Source organism: Mobula birostris, unplaced genomic scaffold (assembly GCF_030028105.1).
Source record: "Mobula birostris isolate sMobBir1 unplaced genomic scaffold, sMobBir1.hap1 scaffold_379, whole genome shotgun sequence".
NCBI lineage: Eukaryota > Metazoa > Chordata > Chondrichthyes > Myliobatiformes > Myliobatidae > Mobula > Mobula birostris.
The window spans coordinates 326,834-346,630 of record NW_027276868.1 but is presented as its reverse complement, the minus strand read 5'-3'; the positions used below and the strand labels follow the sequence as shown (position 1 = coordinate 346,630).

Here is a 19,797-nt window from a genome sequence, read left to right as displayed (position 1 = left end):
CTGCACATTTTAAGGATGTGGGAAGAAACTGGAGCACCTGGAGGAAACGTACATGTTGACAGGGAGAATATGCAAACTCTACACAGACAGAACCGAAAGCCAGGATTCGGCATGAGTTGTTTGAGCAGTAGGGCAGCAATTCAACCAGCTTCTGCCTGAGGGAGTGAAATTTTACAATGACATGCAACCCGAATTGTAACTCTCTTTCCCACTCCCACACTGATCTCTCTTTGACCTCCTTCAAAGCTGTGAAGAGGCCTAACTCAAACTGGAAGAAGAACATCTCATATTTTGGTTAGATAATTTACAACCCAAAAATATGAACAGAGGATTTTCCAATTTCGGTTAAACCAGTGCTCTCCTCATCAGTCCATCACGTTTTCTTCTCCCTCTGTTTTCCTCTCTAATCCCTTTCCCCACCCCCAAATCTGGTTCCAATTTACCAACATTTCTTCCACACCTGATTCCACCTACCACATACCAGCCTCCAACCTACGCTCCCTTATATAGCTATACCCTGGCAATCTTTTGTCTCTCTTCTTTTGTCCAAATTGATCATTTGAGTTATTCTAGTATACTGTTTCTTTTTCTTTGTGATCAAATTCATAACTCCCCAATTCCCATGAAAATTGGGTCTTGCTTCAAGTCAAACACCTCTGGCGTGGGATCTGAGAGGCAAATCCATAGTGTAAAGCCATGAGCCTTGCAGACTATGCTCTTCTACAAGACTCCAATTGGATGCCACTTTACCTGGGGTTCTGAATGTGTCACTGTGCTCCAGACTTTGTCATTACCAGCACACCCAGAGACATCCCTGACATTTCCACTTCAAAGTCTAAATTTGGCTCTACCCATTATTAAGATGTTTAGAGAGATAAATTTGTACTCTTTTAAACTCTAAATAATCCAGGTTTACTCTACCCAGCCTTCTTTTAATTCACTCTTTCAAGGAATCCATCACATTAAATTCTTTAGATTTTTTTTTCATAGTTAGATATGAGCTTAAGTATTTTCTCACGTGTAAACTCCAAGTGCCTGTGTGCCTTCTGGTTTCCAGGATCCCTGGTTTCCAGGATCCCTGATTTCTCTTCCTCTCAGCAAAGGATGAAAACAAAGTTGTGAACATTGGCTTCACGTCAAGCAGCAACCACTTGTGTGCCCCACCATTCAGCTCATTCTACAATGCTTTCGGGAGTGAATGTGGTTAAGTTATAATGAAGGCTCAAGCATCAGACCCCCATGCACTTTCATCAGGGGATCCTCCGGTAATAATCAAAGGCAGGTAGGTCTGCTACTTTGACTCACCTTCATTCAGGTTCCTTTGGTCAATTACAGAACATAGAACATGAAGCAGGATGACACACTGGAACCGGGCCTCAACAATGTCTGTGTTGAGCGTGACCACAACTTAAACCAAACGAATCTATCTACATATGATCCATATCCTTCCATGGCTTGTATATTCCTGAGCCTGTCTAAATGCCTCATGAATGCTAGGATTATCATCCCTAGCAGCCCTTTCCAGAGATGTGTGTGGAACAACTTGCCCTGCACATCTTCTTTAAACTTCTCCACTCCCACTGTAAACTACGTTTTTTTCAGTATTTGCATTTCTACCCTGGGATAAAAAAACTCTGAGCATCTAGGCCTTGCATCGCTTTTGGACCTCTGTTAGGTGTCGCACCAGCTTTCAATGCTCCAGAGCAAACAATTCAAATTGTCCAACCTCCTCTCTCTAATCTAGAGCAAACAATTCAAGTTTGTCCAATCTTCCCTCTCTAATCCAGAATCCAGGCAGCATCCTGGTAACACTCTCTGTATCCTCATCAAAACTTTAATATCCTTCCTGTAATGGGTGACCCAATCTGCACACTATCATCCAAATGTGGCCTAACCAAAGTTTAACACAGTTGTAACATGACTTCCTCATTCTTATACGCAATGCCCCAACCAATTTGGGCAAACATACCAGATGCTTTCTTTATCATCTTATGTACTTCCGGAGATCCCTCTGTACATCACTGCTTCTAAATATCCTGCCATTTACTGCCCCCTTACATTGGACCTCCCAAAGTGCAATTTCTCCCACTTTCGAGGATTGGACTACTTCTACCATTTCTCTGCCCATATCTGTAGATGAACTATATCCTGACATTTCCTTTAACAACCTTCACTATCCACAACTCCACCAATTGTTGTGTCACCTACAAGCTAATTAATTATGCCCATCCATTGGATTGGACTTGACAAATCAGTTAACTTTGCACTCAAGGATTTTCATGGTCAGCTTTACACTTAATGTGCCGGCCCGACTACTTTTATTGAACTAAAACTTTCAATGACTCACCGTGTTAAAATATTCAAGTCCAGACGCTCCGAATGCCTCTGCAATTTCTTTGGTCGTAACCACGCAGGACATAGGGTGGCCGTTTCCGATGGGTTTGCCCATGGTGAGAATGTCTGGAACAAAGTCCTCTCCTTGCAACTGGAAGGCCCAGAAATGTTTCCCCACTCGGCCAAAGCCGACCTGGACTTCGTCAGCTATGAACACTCCCCCCACATTATGCACGTATCTGAAAACAGAAGCAGCCATGCAGTTCGACCAAACACCGAGAGAAGGGACAGGCAGCAAACATGACCAGTCCACACACACTTAAAAACACTTCTCCACAGTAGCAACAGAATGCCAATTCCTTCAAACGATCAGATCATAATCTTGTGTTGTCTACAAGCTGTCACGGGCATTTTAACCATTGGGTGGCCAGGGCAGAGAGTTTATGAACTGGAGTCTAAGAATGCCAATGTGCAGTTAAATTGTGAAGGACTTTCACTCTGGTTCTGTGATATCAATGGAGGGCTGGTGGAGACTGTACCATTGAGTTCATTCACAACAGTGATCGATACGTTTTTGGATTCTAAAGGAATGATGGGATATGGGAAAAGGTCAAGGAAATAGTAAATCAGCTGTGATACCAGTGAACGATTGAGCAGTCCTGAATGATCAGAAAGCCTACCTCTGCTCCTAATTCACAAGAGCTACCCTTGTCCCATTCACCAGCCCTTCCTCCATCACCACTGCAGACAGGTTTATAACATCGTTTAAAATCATTGATCACCGGAACACTCTTGCCTCTTAAGGCAGAGGTTGTAGGGTTACATCTCCTGCCAAGTATGTTAAGCGTCAGCAATAATTATCACACCCCAATACATGCATTAGTGATCAGAGAAGTGTTCATTAATCGTCTCTTCCACTCTTACTCAGAGGGAAGACAGGATTTTAAATGCAAAGTAAGATGGAAGCTGTATCTAGCCTTCTATCCTTAAAGAAGAAACACAAACCGTGTACCTACTGTGCCACTTTTTGGAAGTAGCCAGGTGGCGGGATTATCTGACCTCCGCAACTCTGCATGGATTCAGCAATAAAAGCAGCCATCTATACAAAAGAAGATGATATGAAAACCACACATCTCCAGCTTTCACGACACTAGATGGATGGTAATTCAATTGGAAACCGAGGTACAGAACAGTTAATCACTCCACAGTCATTAAGATAGTAAAAATAACAAGGACTTTTGGAAAACATGAGAATCTTCAGCAAACTCTGGTCACCATAGTTTTCCATATTTCTTCACAGTTGCACGACCATTTGTAAAAAAGAAATAGTCAAGAACAATTTTCAGTCACCAGAGTTGAAATCCCAGTTTCCTGTTATTTTCAAGGTGTCCATTAAAGGTTCAAGTAAAATTTCTTTGTCTGTTGCTTCAAGAAAGACAGTAATCAGTTTAGTTTATTTGAGTGAAATCTTAACCCCTGACTGGTTAGCCTCATGTCATCACAAAGGGAAGGGCTCCCAGCAAGTGGGCAATTATTTAATAACTGTCAGAAACATTATATGCAATCTGCTTGACTTGAGGCTCCTTGGCGGAATCCATTCTGGTATATTGTACTTGCTCACATTCCAAAATAGGATGGATTCCCAGCTCCTGTCTGTATTTGCAAAGCTACCAAATACCAGGCAAAAGGTTAAGAGCCCTCCCTGGATATCTGATTTCCACAGCAGATGGTCCTCCTGGAAATAAACCACGTCTCAGGCCTTGATCAGGTAGTTAGAGAGTAACAGAGCAAGCTGGTGTTTCAAGTACATTACTGCACACCAGGGGCACTACTGACACACGGAGTGTTAGTCGTTACTCTCTCTGGGGCTGATCAACATCCCGGCTACCTGTGAAAATATCCAAGAAAGAGGGGAAAGAGAAAAAAACTATCCATTAGTACAGAAAGATTACATAATCGTGACCTACCTAACCTTTAGGTGAACATGTGGGACGAACTATTTAGTGAAGATAGCCCATAAACTACTCATTTTGTAAAGAAAAATGCTGGAGGAATCAAAAAGGTTGGGGTGCGATGGATTCAATTAGCAAAACGTTAACTGCCGCAAATCACTTGTCTCATGTTTAAGTCCTATCAAACCTTCAGCATACCAAATGAAAATTTCTCCAGAGTTTCTCATATTCTGGAGTTGTATCTTCACTGGGAAGTGTGACTGAAATCAAAGGAGCAACTCTGGGGTAATTTCAAAGCATTAATTCATTAACAACACAGTTATTGCTCTTGTGACATCAGCACTACTTCATTTTATTCGCAATTCAATGCTGATGAATCAGGCTGTGTTTTTAAATAGCACCATTCTGGCTTCAGTGTTGCTTGTGAAGATATCAGTTTGAATGTTACAATGCATGAGATGACAATGTTATATTTAGTACAGAGCCTTATAGAGATTAACCTCTGGTCTAGGCCATTTCTTTGAAGGCTCATTTGAAACTTTTGCCAAAGCAAATGGAAGAGGATTAGAATAATCATCTCATTCCACCACCCCCGTTTTCCAGCATTTTCCTATGTGCAGTGGGAGTATCGATTTCTGATTCTGAAGGTTAAATCTGGTCTTTAATAGGGTACATTGGAGCTGGACAGAGAGCAGAGATCGCTTGGCTGCCAAGCTGATAAAAAGAGCTTCTGCAACAACAATTGTTTTCATCTATTTCCACATCGGTCGAAGTTGGTTTTGTCTGAGTCAGTGCTAAATGAGCAGTTATTTTGCACTGGACCAACATAATTATTTTAGCCTGATCCCTCATCTCATGAAACATTGATGTACCTGTACTAAACGCAGCAAGTTGGTGTCAGGATCAGGATGCACCATATAAAAGCATAGTTCGTTTGTACATTTTATTGTATTTTCTATAGAAATAATGCTTAATCAAAAGATTTGATCTCTTCATTTCCTCAAACCTGTTTTGAGTTAACATCAGACAATGCAAAACAATGCAAGCATGGGATAAATCTTGCAAAGAAAACAAAGCTCAATGCAAATTATACCTTCTATATCATAGCCATCTAAAGAAGGCACAAATTAAATCAAAACATGAGACAGATTTTTAAATGTCATTTACTCCAAGCAATTTTGAATCCTTCCCTATGGGCAGCTGAGTTGAGAAATTTCGCATCCAAAGGAGGTGTAAGGTACTCCTTCCCTCCACCAGCCTGCAGGTTACCCTGAGGAAAAGCATAGCACCTGCTTAAACCACTGCCCCTCCACCGGATCAGGGTCACGTGTAGTCATGGAAGCAGGTACAAGCAGCTGCTGCATATCACAAGTGCCAGTTATGTGACCACTGATGCCAGGCAGACAATCTCTGAAGAGTATTGATAATAGCTTGGGGGTCACCCGTCTTGTAAAGACACTGCCTGGAAGAAGGAGATGGCAAACCACTTCTGTAGAAAAATTTGCCAAGAAAATCATGGTCAAAGACCATGATCAGCCATGACACATACTGATAATGATGTTGACCCTATAATAATTGACAGACACTGTTAATCTCTCGGTGGCATAAATAATTTTGCTCAACGGGTACAAACCTTGCGGCCTTTCTTTTCAGCCTCTTGAATCAACACATTTACTTCATCTGCGTATGCTGAGGCTGGATCAGGATGATCTTCTCTGTACTTTCCTCTGTAGACATCTGGAGATGGTGCCTAGGAGAAGGTAAACACTGATTCCCTTTACTAAACCAAGCAGCACAAAATTTCTAAAATTCAGCTGTTTCAACTGCTCATCATTCTGACTGCCCAGGCTGCAGAGCAATTAACTCTTATAGCTGTTGAATCTATTTTTAGTGTCTTTCAGCAGAATATAAATAAAGAAGCTTTTTTGTAAACTATGATTCACATGCTGAACATTTTGTTAACCTTCGTTAATTTCTAAAATTCCTTCAGTGCTTTTCACAGGACGCTGACTATCGCAAAGATTTACGCCAGCAGCAACCAGCCAGTCACCAGCCACTTCCATTACCTAGCGTCACGTCACGTTCCAGGTAAGAACCTGTGCCATCACAAGCAATGCTTGATTCTGGCCTGAAGTTGCGTTTCGCCACAATTCAGCAGGCTGTAAATCGAAGTAACATATAATTCACTTTGGTAAAGTATAATTCACTGTGAATAATTGGACAATTATTTCTGTTTTTATAACACAAACTTGGGAAGCTTAAAGAGTTGCTCCAAAGACGTATGGGTTAGTAGGTTAATTAGTCAGATCAGTGTAATTGGGAGGTGGAGGCTCATTCTGCTGGAAGGGCTATATTTCCAAATCTAAGTATAAAGTAAGCTTGTCTGAGTCTCCTTCTGCTCAGCATAGGTATGTCAAAGCTAAGCTGCAGTAGCATTGTAGTTAAGCAGATCAGCAGTTAATCTAGAGCCCTATCTCACTCATGTCTCAATTTAGACAACAATAGGCTCTCTGCCAAGACTCTTTAAACTTCCTGAGTTAGTGTTGTCAAAATAGAAATGATTGCCCAATTATTCACAGTGAATTACATGTTACCAATCTACCCATTTTCACACAGCTGAAATATTACGCAGGCGTTAACTTGCTGGTGAAGCCCAGCAGGCCAAGCAGCATCTGCAGGGGGTTGGGGGGGGGGGGGGGAAGAACTGTTGAATTTTCGGTTGGAAACCCTGCATCAGGAATGTTAAACTATTACCAATACTTACAACATACACAAATTCCTTCTGAGCTTCGGCGTGAAGTTCTTGGAATTTATAGGGACTGATGTCAATCAACGATGTTACATGTCCGTGGTAAGCACTGAAAGGGGAATGAAAGAAACACAACTTCAATCCAAACAATGTCCTAAGACTGCAGAGCTTTTTTAAAGGAGTCTCACACAAAATTTTCAGAAAACCAAGTATTTTGGTGTTCACCAGTAATGAAGATAGCTTTTTAAGTTCCGGATGTATTTATTTACCTAAACTCAAACTCCTCGGCTCCTCTGGATTTGTGAGATTTGAGTTTGACTCCAAGATCGATACTAATCCAGCAAATTGACTAACGCTCATGGCTTTATTGTCTTTCATCACCGATGTTTTAAAAAAGCTAATGATATTCAGCTGTACTCCTGGCTTTATGTGGATGTATATCAGTCGGGAGTGTGCATGGTCTGGGCTGTATAACCCAGCTCTGGAAGTAAGATAGTCTAGAGATCTCAGTAAGCTGTTGCTCCACCAGCTTCCCTCTCACCTTTACCATTATGTGCTGAAGATGAGTGAGGATAACCAAACCAGCCCACAAGTGTATGGTGTCACCACCCACAGCTGCAATCCGCTAATTAAATTTGCTGACGATACTACATTGATTGGACTAATCACAAGTAATAACGAGGCAGCCTACAGGGAGGAAGTCATCACCCTGACACAGTGGTGACAAGAAAACAACCTCTCCCTCAATGTTGCAAAAACAAAGGAGCTGGTAGTAGACTACAGGAGGAATGGAGACAGGCTAACTCCTATAGACATCAATGGTTCTGGGGTTGAGAGGGTGAACAGCTACAAATTCCTCAGCATACACATCACCAAGGATCTCTCGTGGTCTGTACATTCCGGCTGTGTGGTGAAAAAAGCACAACAGCACCTCTTTCACCTTGGTATGGGCCCCCAAATCCTAAGAACTTTCTACAGGGGCACAATTGAGAGCACCCTGACTTACCGTATCACTGTCTGGTATGGGAACTGTACTTCCCTCAATCGCAGGACTCTGCAGAGAGTGGTGCAGACAGCCCAACGCATTTGTAGATATGAACATTTCACTATTCAGGACATTTACAAAGACAGGTGTGTAAAAAGGGCCTGAAGGATCACTGGGGACCTGAGTCACCCCAACCACAAACTGCTTCAGCTGCTACCATCTGGGAAATGGTACCACCGCATAAAAGCCAGGACCAACAGGCTCCGGGACAGCTTCTTCCACCAGGCCATCAGACTGATTAATTCACACTGATACAATTGTATTTCTATGTTATATTGACTGTCCTGTTGTACATATTATTTATTATAAATTACTATAAATTGCACTTTGCACATTTAGACAGAGATGTAATGTAAAGATTTTTACTTCTCATGTACATGAAGGATATAAGTAATAAAGTCAATTCAATTCAAAGCAGCCCACAAGTGGATGGTGATGCATTGAGCCAACACCATATCACACTATGCTTTATAAACACAGTAGCAAATCATAATTCAAATAACATTGACATATTAGGGTCCTGAAGGGATATACCCCAGGTTATTGAGAGAGGCAAGAGAGGAGATTGATGGTGTGCCAACCAATACCTTTGTTTCTTCCCCAGCCACAAGCAAGGCCTCGGAAGACTAGTGAGTAGCTAATGTTGTTTCATCACTGATGAAGGGAAACAGGGATAATTCTGCAAACTGGAGCCTGGTGATTTTCACTTTAGTGGTAGGAAAGTTACTGGAGAGAATTCTTAGGGATAAGATTTACGAGCGCTTGTTTTCTGTGGGGCAATTCATGTTGTGCTAACTTGCTTTGTGTTTTTTTGGCAAGGTGATGAGGCTGACTGATGAAGGCTGAGCTGTGGATGTTGTCTACATGGATTTTAGTAAAGCATTTGACGAAGTCCCTCCGAAGAGTCTCATCCACAAGATTAAGATCCATAGGGTCCATGGTGAATTGGTTATCTGGATTCAGAATTGGCTTACCTGTAGAAGACAGAGACTAGTGCTCAACAAGACTTAGTCTGGTGGAAGTCTGTGATTTCTGGTTCGACAGGGAACTCTACTGGAACCTCTGCTGTTATATATGAGACATAGGAGCAGAATTAGGCCATCTGGCCCATCGAGTCTGCTCCACCATTCAATCATGGCTGATCCTTTTGTTTTCTCCACCTCAACTCATTTCCTGGCCCTCTCCCTGTAACCCTTGATGCCATGTCCAATCAAGAACCTATCAATGTCTGCCTTAAATACTCCCAATGACCTGGCCTCCACAGCTGCATGTGGCAACAAATTCCACAAATTCACCACCCTTTGGCTGAAGAAAAACCTGGATGCTTTACACAAATAAATGACCTGGATGAAAATTATAGATGGGTGAGTATGTAAATTTCCAGATGATACGGAGATTACTGGTGTTGTGGAGAGTGTAGAAAACTGGAAAAGGTATAGCGGGATATAGATCTCTTATGGATATGGGAGAAGAAATGACAGGTGGAGTTTAACCCAGACAAACATAAGGTGTGAGATCAAATATAAAGACAAGGACAATGGCAACGAAAAGGCCTTTAGCAATGTTGATGGACAAAGGGATCTTGGGGAGGATGGAGGAACTTGGGTGGCCGAGGCTGGAGGGAGATCTGGTCAAAGTTTATACAATTATGAGAGGTGTGGACAGAGTAGACAGCCTCTTTTACCCTGGACTGAAATACTGAAATGTCTACTACCAGAAGGCATGCATTTAAGGTGGGGGCAGGGGCACGTTCAAAGCAGGTGTGCAGGGCAAGTTTTTATTTTACACAGAGAGGGGTGGGTGCTTGGAAAGCACTGCCTGGGGTGATAGTGGATGTAAATTTGACGGTATTCCAGAGCCTCTTGGATGTACATGAATGGAAGGATATGGACATTGAGCAGGCAAAAGAGATTTGTTTTGTTGTGTATTTGATTACTAATTTAATTGGTTCAGCACAGCACTGTGGGGCTGAAGGGCCTGTCCCTGTACTGTACTGGTCAGTGCTCTATCAAGCAGGGTCAGTAGTGATCAGCAGACTCTCTTTAAATAATAACTCCTGCCTCCCCTCCACCTCCGAGGAGAATTGCTTGAGAAGCAATGTGCTACCATTGCCCTGAACAGCTTCAGCTGAAATTCCTCTTCTGTGTTCCGGGGAGCTTGTTGAACAACCATGCACTGAAGCTGAATTCATAACTTAATATGCTCTGAATAGTAATGAGATGTTCATTATAAAAGAATTCAGTCCGGTGGGGGAGGGGGGGCAGCTGCAGCCTGAGTTTATGTAAACAGTCACGTGTACTGAGGAACAGTGACAAACTTTCTTTGCCTGCCGACCATACGGATTGTTGCATTACAACAGGACATGGAGATGAGTGGGTCCGCAGAGAGCAGCTTGCAAACAGTCGCCACGCTCTGGCATCATCTTCAATGCAGTACCCTCGGTGAACTGCTCTCAGGGGCCTCTCAGGAGCCGCCAAACAAAATCACATCAAACAAAGAGATCTCCCTAACCTTCTCGATCGCTGCCCTTCTTCTGGGGCGAGGAGCCCAGAGTTGGACTTTGGCAATTGCCAGCATGAATGCCCATGATGCAACAAGATTAGAGATGTGTAAGAGGCCAAGGCTGACAGAGCTCTTTGGGCTGAGGACAAAGGGGATGAGCTTTACAAGTTCCAATATTGCACAACCTTAACTGTAAAGAAATTTTTTTTTTCAGAATACTTTCAGTAACCATCTCCCCAAACACTGGCAATTTCAGCTACTTGGTTAGACATTCATTTTACGTATGTCAAGAAAATTGCAAGTACAATGCAAAATTACTGTTACGATATGAAGTAAAATAAATAAATAGAATAAAAGGCAAAATCCCAACATATGCAGAAAGAAAAACTTCTCCACTAATCTCATCCTTTCAAACCTTCAAAAGCCAACAAAGGTTTTGCCAAGTGTTCTTGTATCCTTTGTTATAGTAGCTTCAATAAAGGAGGTTTATATAAATGCACTCTGTTAGTAACTTTGAGACATAGCATCTGATGGAAACACATGCAAACCCAACACAGACAGCACTGGAGATCAAAGTTACACCCTAGTTACAGGAGCTGTGAGACAGCAGCTCTATTAGCTGCACCATTTTATAGTCCAAGTGATGAAATCAAAGAACCAACACAGCTAGTCTTTCTACTAGAGACTCGGTATTTATTAAGCAACATAATAAAACACAAAGAGCTGCATTTCAATCCAGGCTCCAAAGTTTGAAGGATTTGGTTCAAATCACTGTGTTATGAAGTACTTGGTTTAACTCTAAACCAGGATTAAAAACTTTTAGCTTGAATATGTGTATTCTTTTATTTCTTCTACTTACTGATTGAGGGTGATGATGTCATAGTGACCAGTGTACTGGCGAGCCAATCGAAGAGCTAGATCATTAGCTTCAGAACTGTTAAATTAAAAACACACAGCGTCACCAGAGTAGATATAACAAAACCTTCCAACATGATAATAATATGCAACTCCATATGCTGCCAAGTCAATAGTCACTAGAAGAAAAAAAGTGTAGTGGAGTTTCCTGGAAATGTTCAACTTCAACTTTACGCAGGGGGCGGGACAGACTCTGTTCTGACAAAAGGTTTTTGACTTGAAAAATTAATGCTATTCCCTTTTCCACAGATGCTCCCCAACCCACTAAGTACACGCTGATCTGAAACAAACTTCAAGGTTCATAACATTTTAAGTAGACACTCATCTTTGATGACTACTTATAAAGGGTGATTTGTGAGGGAAAAAACTTAAAGATGAGTAAAAATATGTCTTATTTTAAAGTTGTACAGAACACAGTTAAAAAAAAATCAGAGGTGCACGCTCAGCCAATTTCATTCAAAGCATACTTGATATACAAACATCCTATAAATTCTATTTATTGAATTGAATTTCCATCTGATTAAATATGTATTTCCATTTGATTATCAATACAAACACCAGCATGGTGCTGCTGTAGCCAGTACTTTGAATTGGTGTACAATCTTGTTAGAGAGAGTACATCAAAGACAAATTAGAGCAGGGGTTCCCGAACCTTGTTATGCCTTGACCCACCACTATTAACCAAGGAGTCTGCGGACCCCAAGTAGGGAACCCCTGGCTTTCTAAGGAGGGAAAATTAAGTTGGTGTAAGTGTATCCGAATGGTAAAAAAAGATGAAAACGTAATTTTACTTTAAAAATTCAGGGAAAGACATTAAATGTAAATAAAGAAAGAAACCATCTTTACATATGCCGCCTTAAAATCCTTTCAAGAAAATGCATACTGTTATTATATTTCCCCTTACCAAGTATTCTCCTTATTAACATACACTTAGAAATTAGGTTTTGAATCATAGTATTCCATTTAAAACCAAATAAGGAACTATAAAATCATGGCAGTCTGGCTAGATGGAGAAGATACTGTAAAAGATCTTGTATAGAGAGAGATACATTGAATTACCCTGAATTGACAAAGTAGCAAACAGATAGTTGATGTGGGAGAGTCTCAGTGAGCTTCTGGGCGTACTGTACCAGGTTGTCATGCAGAAATCGTGAATTAGTGTTCAGCAGTTCCATCTGCTTGGCAGCAGCTTGAACCACAGCTGGATGGCAATGCCCCACTGAAAAAAATTAAAAGGATATTCAAACACAAAAACAACTTAATCAGTCCATAAGGTGAAATTCCCATTTTGGCCAAAAAAACCCCCGAATGTCTATTACTGGCCATGACTGAGCATTCTCAACTGAAATTACACAAATACGTATCTAGATTGCTCAACATATCATTCAACAAAGGTTCAAAGGTTCATTTGTTATCAAAGTATACAACTCTGAGATTCGTCTTCTCCAGGTAGCCACGAAACAAAGAAACACCATGGAGTACATCCGAAGAAAAATATCAAACCCACCCCACACACAAAAAAAAATTACACAAACGGCAATAACATCAAACCCCAACTCCCCCCCACACACAAAAAAGCCTAACAAATTGCGCTAAATGGCAACAAGAAAGAACAGGCAAAAACACAAAATATAAAAAACATAAAACTGAAAGAGTCCACAGTTTATCATGCAGCTATCTGCCATTTGTCTATATTCTAAACTTCTCTGCAGGCCTGCTACCAAAAAAAACGGTAAAAACATTTCCTATACAGCCCCCCCCCCAGTGAAATCTTTGCAACAATGAAGGATTTTATTTTATTTAATTTGTCATATACAAGGATTATTTTTGGCTGAAATGAAGGATGGAGAATTTATTTGGAGACCGTCCATAAAAATCAGTAGCATTCAATAATCTTTTGATTGGATTAATGGGAAGATTCTGAAATAAATAAGCCATTCAAAATGGCAAAATCCTCTTGAGCACATGGGTCTTTCATATAGCAACAACGTCCTTGCCGGGAAGTGTAAATGGGCTTCAGCTTGCCAAAAATGAAAGCTTTATCTTTCAGTTTGCCAAAAGTAGCCGAGTTGCTTTTGACTTAAAGCAGCTTCGCTGCTGAGCTAAGTGCTGATAAGATTCTAATCTTGGCTCTGGCCACAGGTAACCCACTGCCTGTGTAAGCTAAGGGTTTACTGTATCTTGTACTATGCAAAGGTTCTTTAGGAATGTAATCTATTTGTTAATTGGGAGAGATGAGTAGTTAACAATATTTTAGCTGCTTGAAATCCTCATGATCAGAAGTCTCTAAAGTGAATAGGTTATATTGTTCCCAACTCCACCCAAATCTGATAAAACAAGTTTTATCTATTTTACCACTGGAAGGAATTGCTTTCATTATCTGGTCTTTGACTGTGCCTACATGTCACAGTACGTTGCAGTTCAAACTTTCATACCATGGGTCATGGATTAAAATAAAATTTTGAGCTGAAAGAGAATCTGGTTTATTCATGTGATCTTTCTGAATTTTAAAATAGGCTCTTCATCGCCAGGCTGGAGATTGTAAAATGTTACGATATTCAGCCAGAGGCTCCATACCATGTGCTACGTTGTTAATGCAGTCCAAATACTTCTTGTTATCCTCATCATACATGTACTGGCCCTGGGCACGGATTATCTTGAGTGGGTCCTTAGAAAAGAGCACCTTGCACGATGGCCTGAATTGCAAAAAGAAGAGAGCAAGAACTGAACCCCATCCAGTGTTTCGAATAAAACAAAACATTGATCTGAACAACAACAGGTTAATAACACAAAGGAGACTTTTCTCAGTAAGCAGAGTTCTGAGGTGAATGTCTTATTAGAACAATTTTTTGCTAATAAAATCCCATTTTCAAGAACGCAGAAAAACTTAAGTTCCATCTATGTTAATAGGAATCTCACTGGTTATCGATAGTAAAGTTAAGAGCAGATTCGTTATTATTAAAGAAGTTCAGGGCAGGCAGCTCATCCATTAGGGTATAGGACCTTTAGACTTACCAGGAGAGGATGGACAAGAAGATGAAGAAGTTGTAATAATGACTAAGAAGTTGATTGTTGCTCTAATGATGGAGAACATCAGAGAAGGTTCTTTAAATGAGGTTTTATGGGTAGAGTTTAGAATCAAAAGGGTTGTGATCACTTTGCTGGTGGTATACTACAAGCCTCCTAAAAGTCAATAGGAGATAGAGGAAGAGATATGTAGACAAAGTATAGAAAGACACAGGGGTAATAATGTAATATTTAGGGACTTCAACTTCCCCAAAGTTAACTGGGCTTGCTATAGTGAGAAAGGAAGGGATAGAATTTGTAAAATATGTCTAAGAGAGCTTTTTGAACAAGTATGTAGGCAGCCCTACTACAGAAAAAACAATATTGGACCCAGTCTGAGGCAGAATGGACAAGGATCAGTGGATGAGCATTCAGAAGACTAAAAGGGATCAACTTGGCAATCTAAGCAAGGAGCCAGGCAGCGAGTTCTTATGTGAATACTTCTCATATGGATTCACTGAGGAAAAAGGACATTGTAATTGCAGAATTCAGGGAGGAGGACAGGGGAATTCCAGAACATGTTATCATTAAAATGGAGGTATTAAATATCATAGTGTGCTTAAAGGGGGTTAACTACCCTGAGCCTGATGGACTTAATCAGAGACTTCTAAGGGAGAAAATGAAGGCGATCCCTGGGGCCCAGACAGATCATTTTACTTCCTTGCAGGCCACAGGCAAAGGCACCAGGTGGCTTCAGGGAAGAGACTGTGATCACTGAGGCCAATTTCCCAGGATGAGGCTATTGATGGTGACGAGAGTCCCAAAGCAGCAGCTCTGCCGGCGCGAGAGGGCCAAGGGGGCAAATGATTAAATCACAGATGTCAAACGGATTTAAATGGGAGAATTGCAGAGGGTGGCTGGAAGTTAGGCTGAGTGAATTGGAGGAAAATCACACAGGAAGAAATGTAGATCATGGTCCTTGCCTGAACAACTAGTCACTCAGAGCACATTTCTACCTTTGGATTTATAACCCCTATCAAACTGAGATCAGATCTACTGGTATGATCTGCATCTACAGTTCAAATCTATTGACTACCATCTGCTGGTAGAGTGCCTACAGTTCACTTATTCTCTGCTCTGTGCTGTGGAGATATTGTTGAGTTAAATGGAATGCTGTTTCATTTGGCTGTATTCATGAGTATCCATATATGGCTGAGTGACAATTAAGTTGAAGTTGAAGATGTCAAAAGGCCTGCAGTAACCCCTAGAGATAATAGTGAAAAGAAAAAGAGGAAGCATTTATGTTTATCTATGACACAGGAAGTCAAGTTGTTGGAGAAACTTGACAGTGGTATAAGTGTGAAGCTTCTGACAGAGGAGTATGGGATTAGGAACTCGAAGAAGCAAATTGACAAACTGTTAAAGTTCTATGCTGAAAGCAATGAACAGAATTTAATGAAAAATAGAAAAACGCTGCATAAACCAAAAGTGAAGATCTTGATGGCGTATTGAAAGAGTGGATTTGTCAGCGTTAGAGTGAACTTAACAGTATGCTGATCATGAAACAACGATCTAGCACAACAAACTGAAAATTGAAGGTAATTATGAATATTCAGCAGGCTGGTGCAGAAATTTAAAAGACACAGCATTAAATTTTTCAAAGATTTGTGGTGATAGAGCGTCAGCCGATCAGGGAAATTGAGGGCCGAGGCAGCTGCATTCATAACAGAACAAGATATCATGTCAGTTTATAAAATCAAAGAAAGATTGCTAGGACAAAAGCCTTTGTTAATGACACCGGAGGAAGTGTTTTAAAAAGCCATCCAGCACACTGCCCCCTCACCCGGTGAACACCTGCTTGCAATTCCCTCAACTGGGTCTGATATTCCTCCTCACAAAGACATCAACCATGATGTACCCTCTCTCTCCATTTTCTCAGGAGTTTTACAGTTTAGTGATGCATTTATCATCTTTCCTAAGCAAAGATCTTCTTGGTTGTTTGGGTAATTACAAAATATATTATTTTTGCACGAATTTCACCTACACCCAAAATCCCATGTTTGATTGTAACATGACCAGTGTCATTATTGCACTAATAGTAAAATGTTGATTTTGTTCACAGTTTTCATTTACATTTACCTGTAATTAAATTCAATCTTTTGTTTTTATACTTTACATAAAACTGAAAATAAAAGTCAAATACAAATACAGTGCACTTTAACGTTTTAATCAAAAGTGGACATTTTAGGCGGAGACTGAAAGCCTACCGTTGTCTGGCATTGTTCAACCCCTGATTCAGGTATTCTCCCATTGCCGCTGCGCTGTGCTACTTTTGTTACCCAGCACACATCATATTTTCATTACATCCATGGAATATAATAATTTTTATTTAAGTACATGTGTCTGATGAACAAGTGTCAGAGAAAGACAGCTCACTGGTAGCACATAAATTCAGAGTTGGGGATCACGGCGATGCCAAACAGCCACCGGGGTGGCTGAGGTAGTGACAGCTTACCTTTCTGATGGTTCAATGTACACGTTATTGCTTCATGCACATTGGTGTTGAAATTCACCCCTGGGTTCAGTGTGCCAGCACAGCCCGGTCACCTGAGGAGAAACCCACGGTCCACCAGGCGTACAAGAGGTGACCCACACCCTCTTGTACGCCTCTGAGGCATGAACGACCAGCAGCAGACATTCCAGAGCACCGGAGAGACACTATCAATACTCTGCAAACTGTTCCAAACCCGTAAGAGAACCTGGTCCGCCCTCCTGCGCCGGCCACACTGTTTCCACGGTGCTGAATGCAAAACAGTCGCCCTGGTCCCTGTCACCGCAGCACGTTAATCGATGTAATGAGGATGTTCCCAAAGTCTCCCCGAAAATAAACATGACGGCAATATTCCACTTGATACCATGGGAACTGCTGGCCTGTGGCTGCTGGAAACGGGAATGTCGAGGAACGAGTTGGGAACCAGAAATCCGTTTACTGGGAATACAGTACAGTACAATACAGCGAAATACGATGTTAAAGGCAGAAAAAGCGCAGTGGGTCTACAAACCCACACCTGTGACAGCACCCACACTGGTTTCATCAGAACCCTCAGAAATGCGGTGAACCAAGTTACCGGCCCCCTCCCCTCCCCACCCCCGAGCGTCGCCTGAAGGGAGGAAGAAACGGGAACTCAGCGGGCCGGGCAGCATCTGTGGAGGGAAATGACAGTCGGCGTTTCGAGTCGAGACCCTTCATGTGGACCCGCCGAGGGAGGAGTCAGCCGCAGGAGAGGGGGGCTGTGCGTTTTCACCCGGCTGGCGCGCAGCTCACTCACCCAATGTGCCGCTGCCTCAGCTCCAGGGTCCGCTGCTTGCTGAACAGCTCGGATCCCATCGCGCCGGCTCCGATCCACGTCCCGCCACCGGCTGCCTCAGTTGCCGATCACCGCGACCCGCCGGCACTTCTGCCCAGCTCTCCGCAACCGCCCTCTATAGGGTTCGGTAAACAGCCCCGTCACGTGTGGGACACCAGCTCCCAATCGCTCTCGGTGCCTCCCCCTCCTTCCCTCCGCCCTTGCCTTGAACTCTTTAGATCTCCTTCTCGATTCCTTCGCTTGCTCGCTTCCTTCTCGTGCGATGTTGCAGGCACGGAAGCGCACGGGGGTTTATGCCACTAACTATAGGTCTGGAAAGAAATAAAAAGGACACGGCGAGTTGTCGAATATAAAATGTCATCGTAGTTCACTGTCACGTGAAAACGAGCTCCGTGCGATTTGACCTTTCCTCGTCCCCAAGGTGAAAGTCTGCGCTCTCTTCTCGCCCACCACAGGACTTCCGTTATTCCTTATCACCCCATTCTCCCACTCTGCCAGCTCTGGTCATCCTTTTCCAGAACACTTCACTCTTCCACGCCACCACCCCCAACTTGCTCCAGCTCTAGACCGTCACTGCTTTCTGGACTGCTGAGAGAATCATCGGGGTCTCTTTCTCTCTCTTCTACCGCCCCCCACCATTCCAAGACATACACCAGAAGCGCAGAGTTCGCATAGCCCTCAGCATCGTCAAGGACCTCTCCCATCTCACCCACCAGCTCTTTGATCTCCTACTGTCAGGCAGAAGGTTCCACGGTGTGGGAGCAAGGGCTGTCAGGCTGGGTAACAGCTTCTTCCCCCAGGCTGTGAGACCCCGGAACGCCCGTGAACATTCAGTACACATTATGTGTGGCATCGCCGGCAGCATCGTACTGTTGTACAGTTAACGATAGGCACTTTATGTCACCGGGTACATCTGTTAATATTACCGTGTTAATATTATTTTATGTGCTGTATGTGTTTTGCACCCTGGTCCCTGAGAAACATTGCCTCATTTAGCTGGGTCGGGATCTTGGGAGAGTGGTTCACTTTAACGTAATTGTACTCTCTACGCTGTTATAAAACCTGCACGCCTTCTCACCCCTTTCTCAACCTAACCAGTCACTCTCTCTGAATTGTGGACACGTGGTCTGCGTGCTCTCTAACCTTTTCAGAATTGCCTCTCCTCATTTACCTTGCCAAAATGTAATGCATTCCACGTGGTCAGATTTCATCTTCCATTTATCTGCCCAGTCTAGCAGCTTGAATGAGAAGCGTTGGTTTCGGTGTAACAAGGAACACGGAACAGAGGAAAGCAATAGTAATAGATGTGACAGTCCTGAATGACAGTAACATCAGGAGGACAGAATAGGAGAAGCTGGAGAAATACCAGGGCTTGAAAGAGTAGACAGAAAGGATGTGGAAAGTTAAAGCTGGATTAATCCTGGTGGTGTTAGGAGCACTTGGGGCTGTGACACCTGGACTGGGAGAGTGGCTCCAACAAATCCCAGGAACAACATCTGAGATCCCAGTCCAGAAGAGCACACTACTAGGAACAGCAAGGATACCACGCTGAACCCTCAGGCTCCCAGACCTCTGGTAGAACTGTGTTCCGTTCTGGCCACCTCACTACAGGAAGGATGTGCATACTACAGAGAGAGTGCAGAGGAGATTTACAAGGAGGTTGTCTGGATTGGAGGGTGTACCTTATGGGAATAGGTTGAGTGAAATTGGCCTTTTCTTCTTGGAGTGACAGGGATGAGAGGTGACCTGATAGAGGTGTACAAAATGATGAGGGGCATTGATTGTGTGGATAGCCAGAGGCTTTTTCCCAGGGCTGAAATGGCTAACATGAGGAGGCATAATTTAAGGTGCTTGGAAACAGGTACCGAGGGGATGTCAGAGGTAAGTTTTTCACACAGAGAGTGGTGGGTGCGTGGAATGCACTGC

The 19,797-nt window shown here is 42.5% G+C and overlaps 1 protein-coding gene across 1 annotated transcript in view; it reads right to left on the bottom strand.

The window, feature by feature from the left end:
- The window catches only part of LOC140193054 (ethanolamine-phosphate phospho-lyase-like), a 40,980-nt gene extending 22,925 nt beyond the window's left edge, over nt 1–18,055 (bottom strand). The window contains exons 1-8 of the mRNA XM_072250498.1: nt 17,833–18,055; nt 14,075–14,193; nt 12,557–12,716; nt 11,442–11,516; nt 7,051–7,144; nt 5,920–6,036; nt 3,351–3,433; nt 2,348–2,573 (exon numbers count right to left, since the gene is read on the bottom strand). Of these exons, the coding sequence (XP_072106599.1) occupies nt 2,348–2,573; nt 3,351–3,433; nt 5,920–6,036; nt 7,051–7,144; nt 11,442–11,516; nt 12,557–12,716; nt 14,075–14,193; nt 17,833–17,891 (933 nt within the window). The 5' untranslated portion in view covers nt 17,892–18,055. The remainder of the gene's footprint in view (nt 1–2,347; nt 2,574–3,350; nt 3,434–5,919; nt 6,037–7,050; nt 7,145–11,441; nt 11,517–12,556; nt 12,717–14,074; nt 14,194–17,832) is intronic.
- Nucleotides 18,056–19,797: the final 1,742 nt, after the last annotated feature.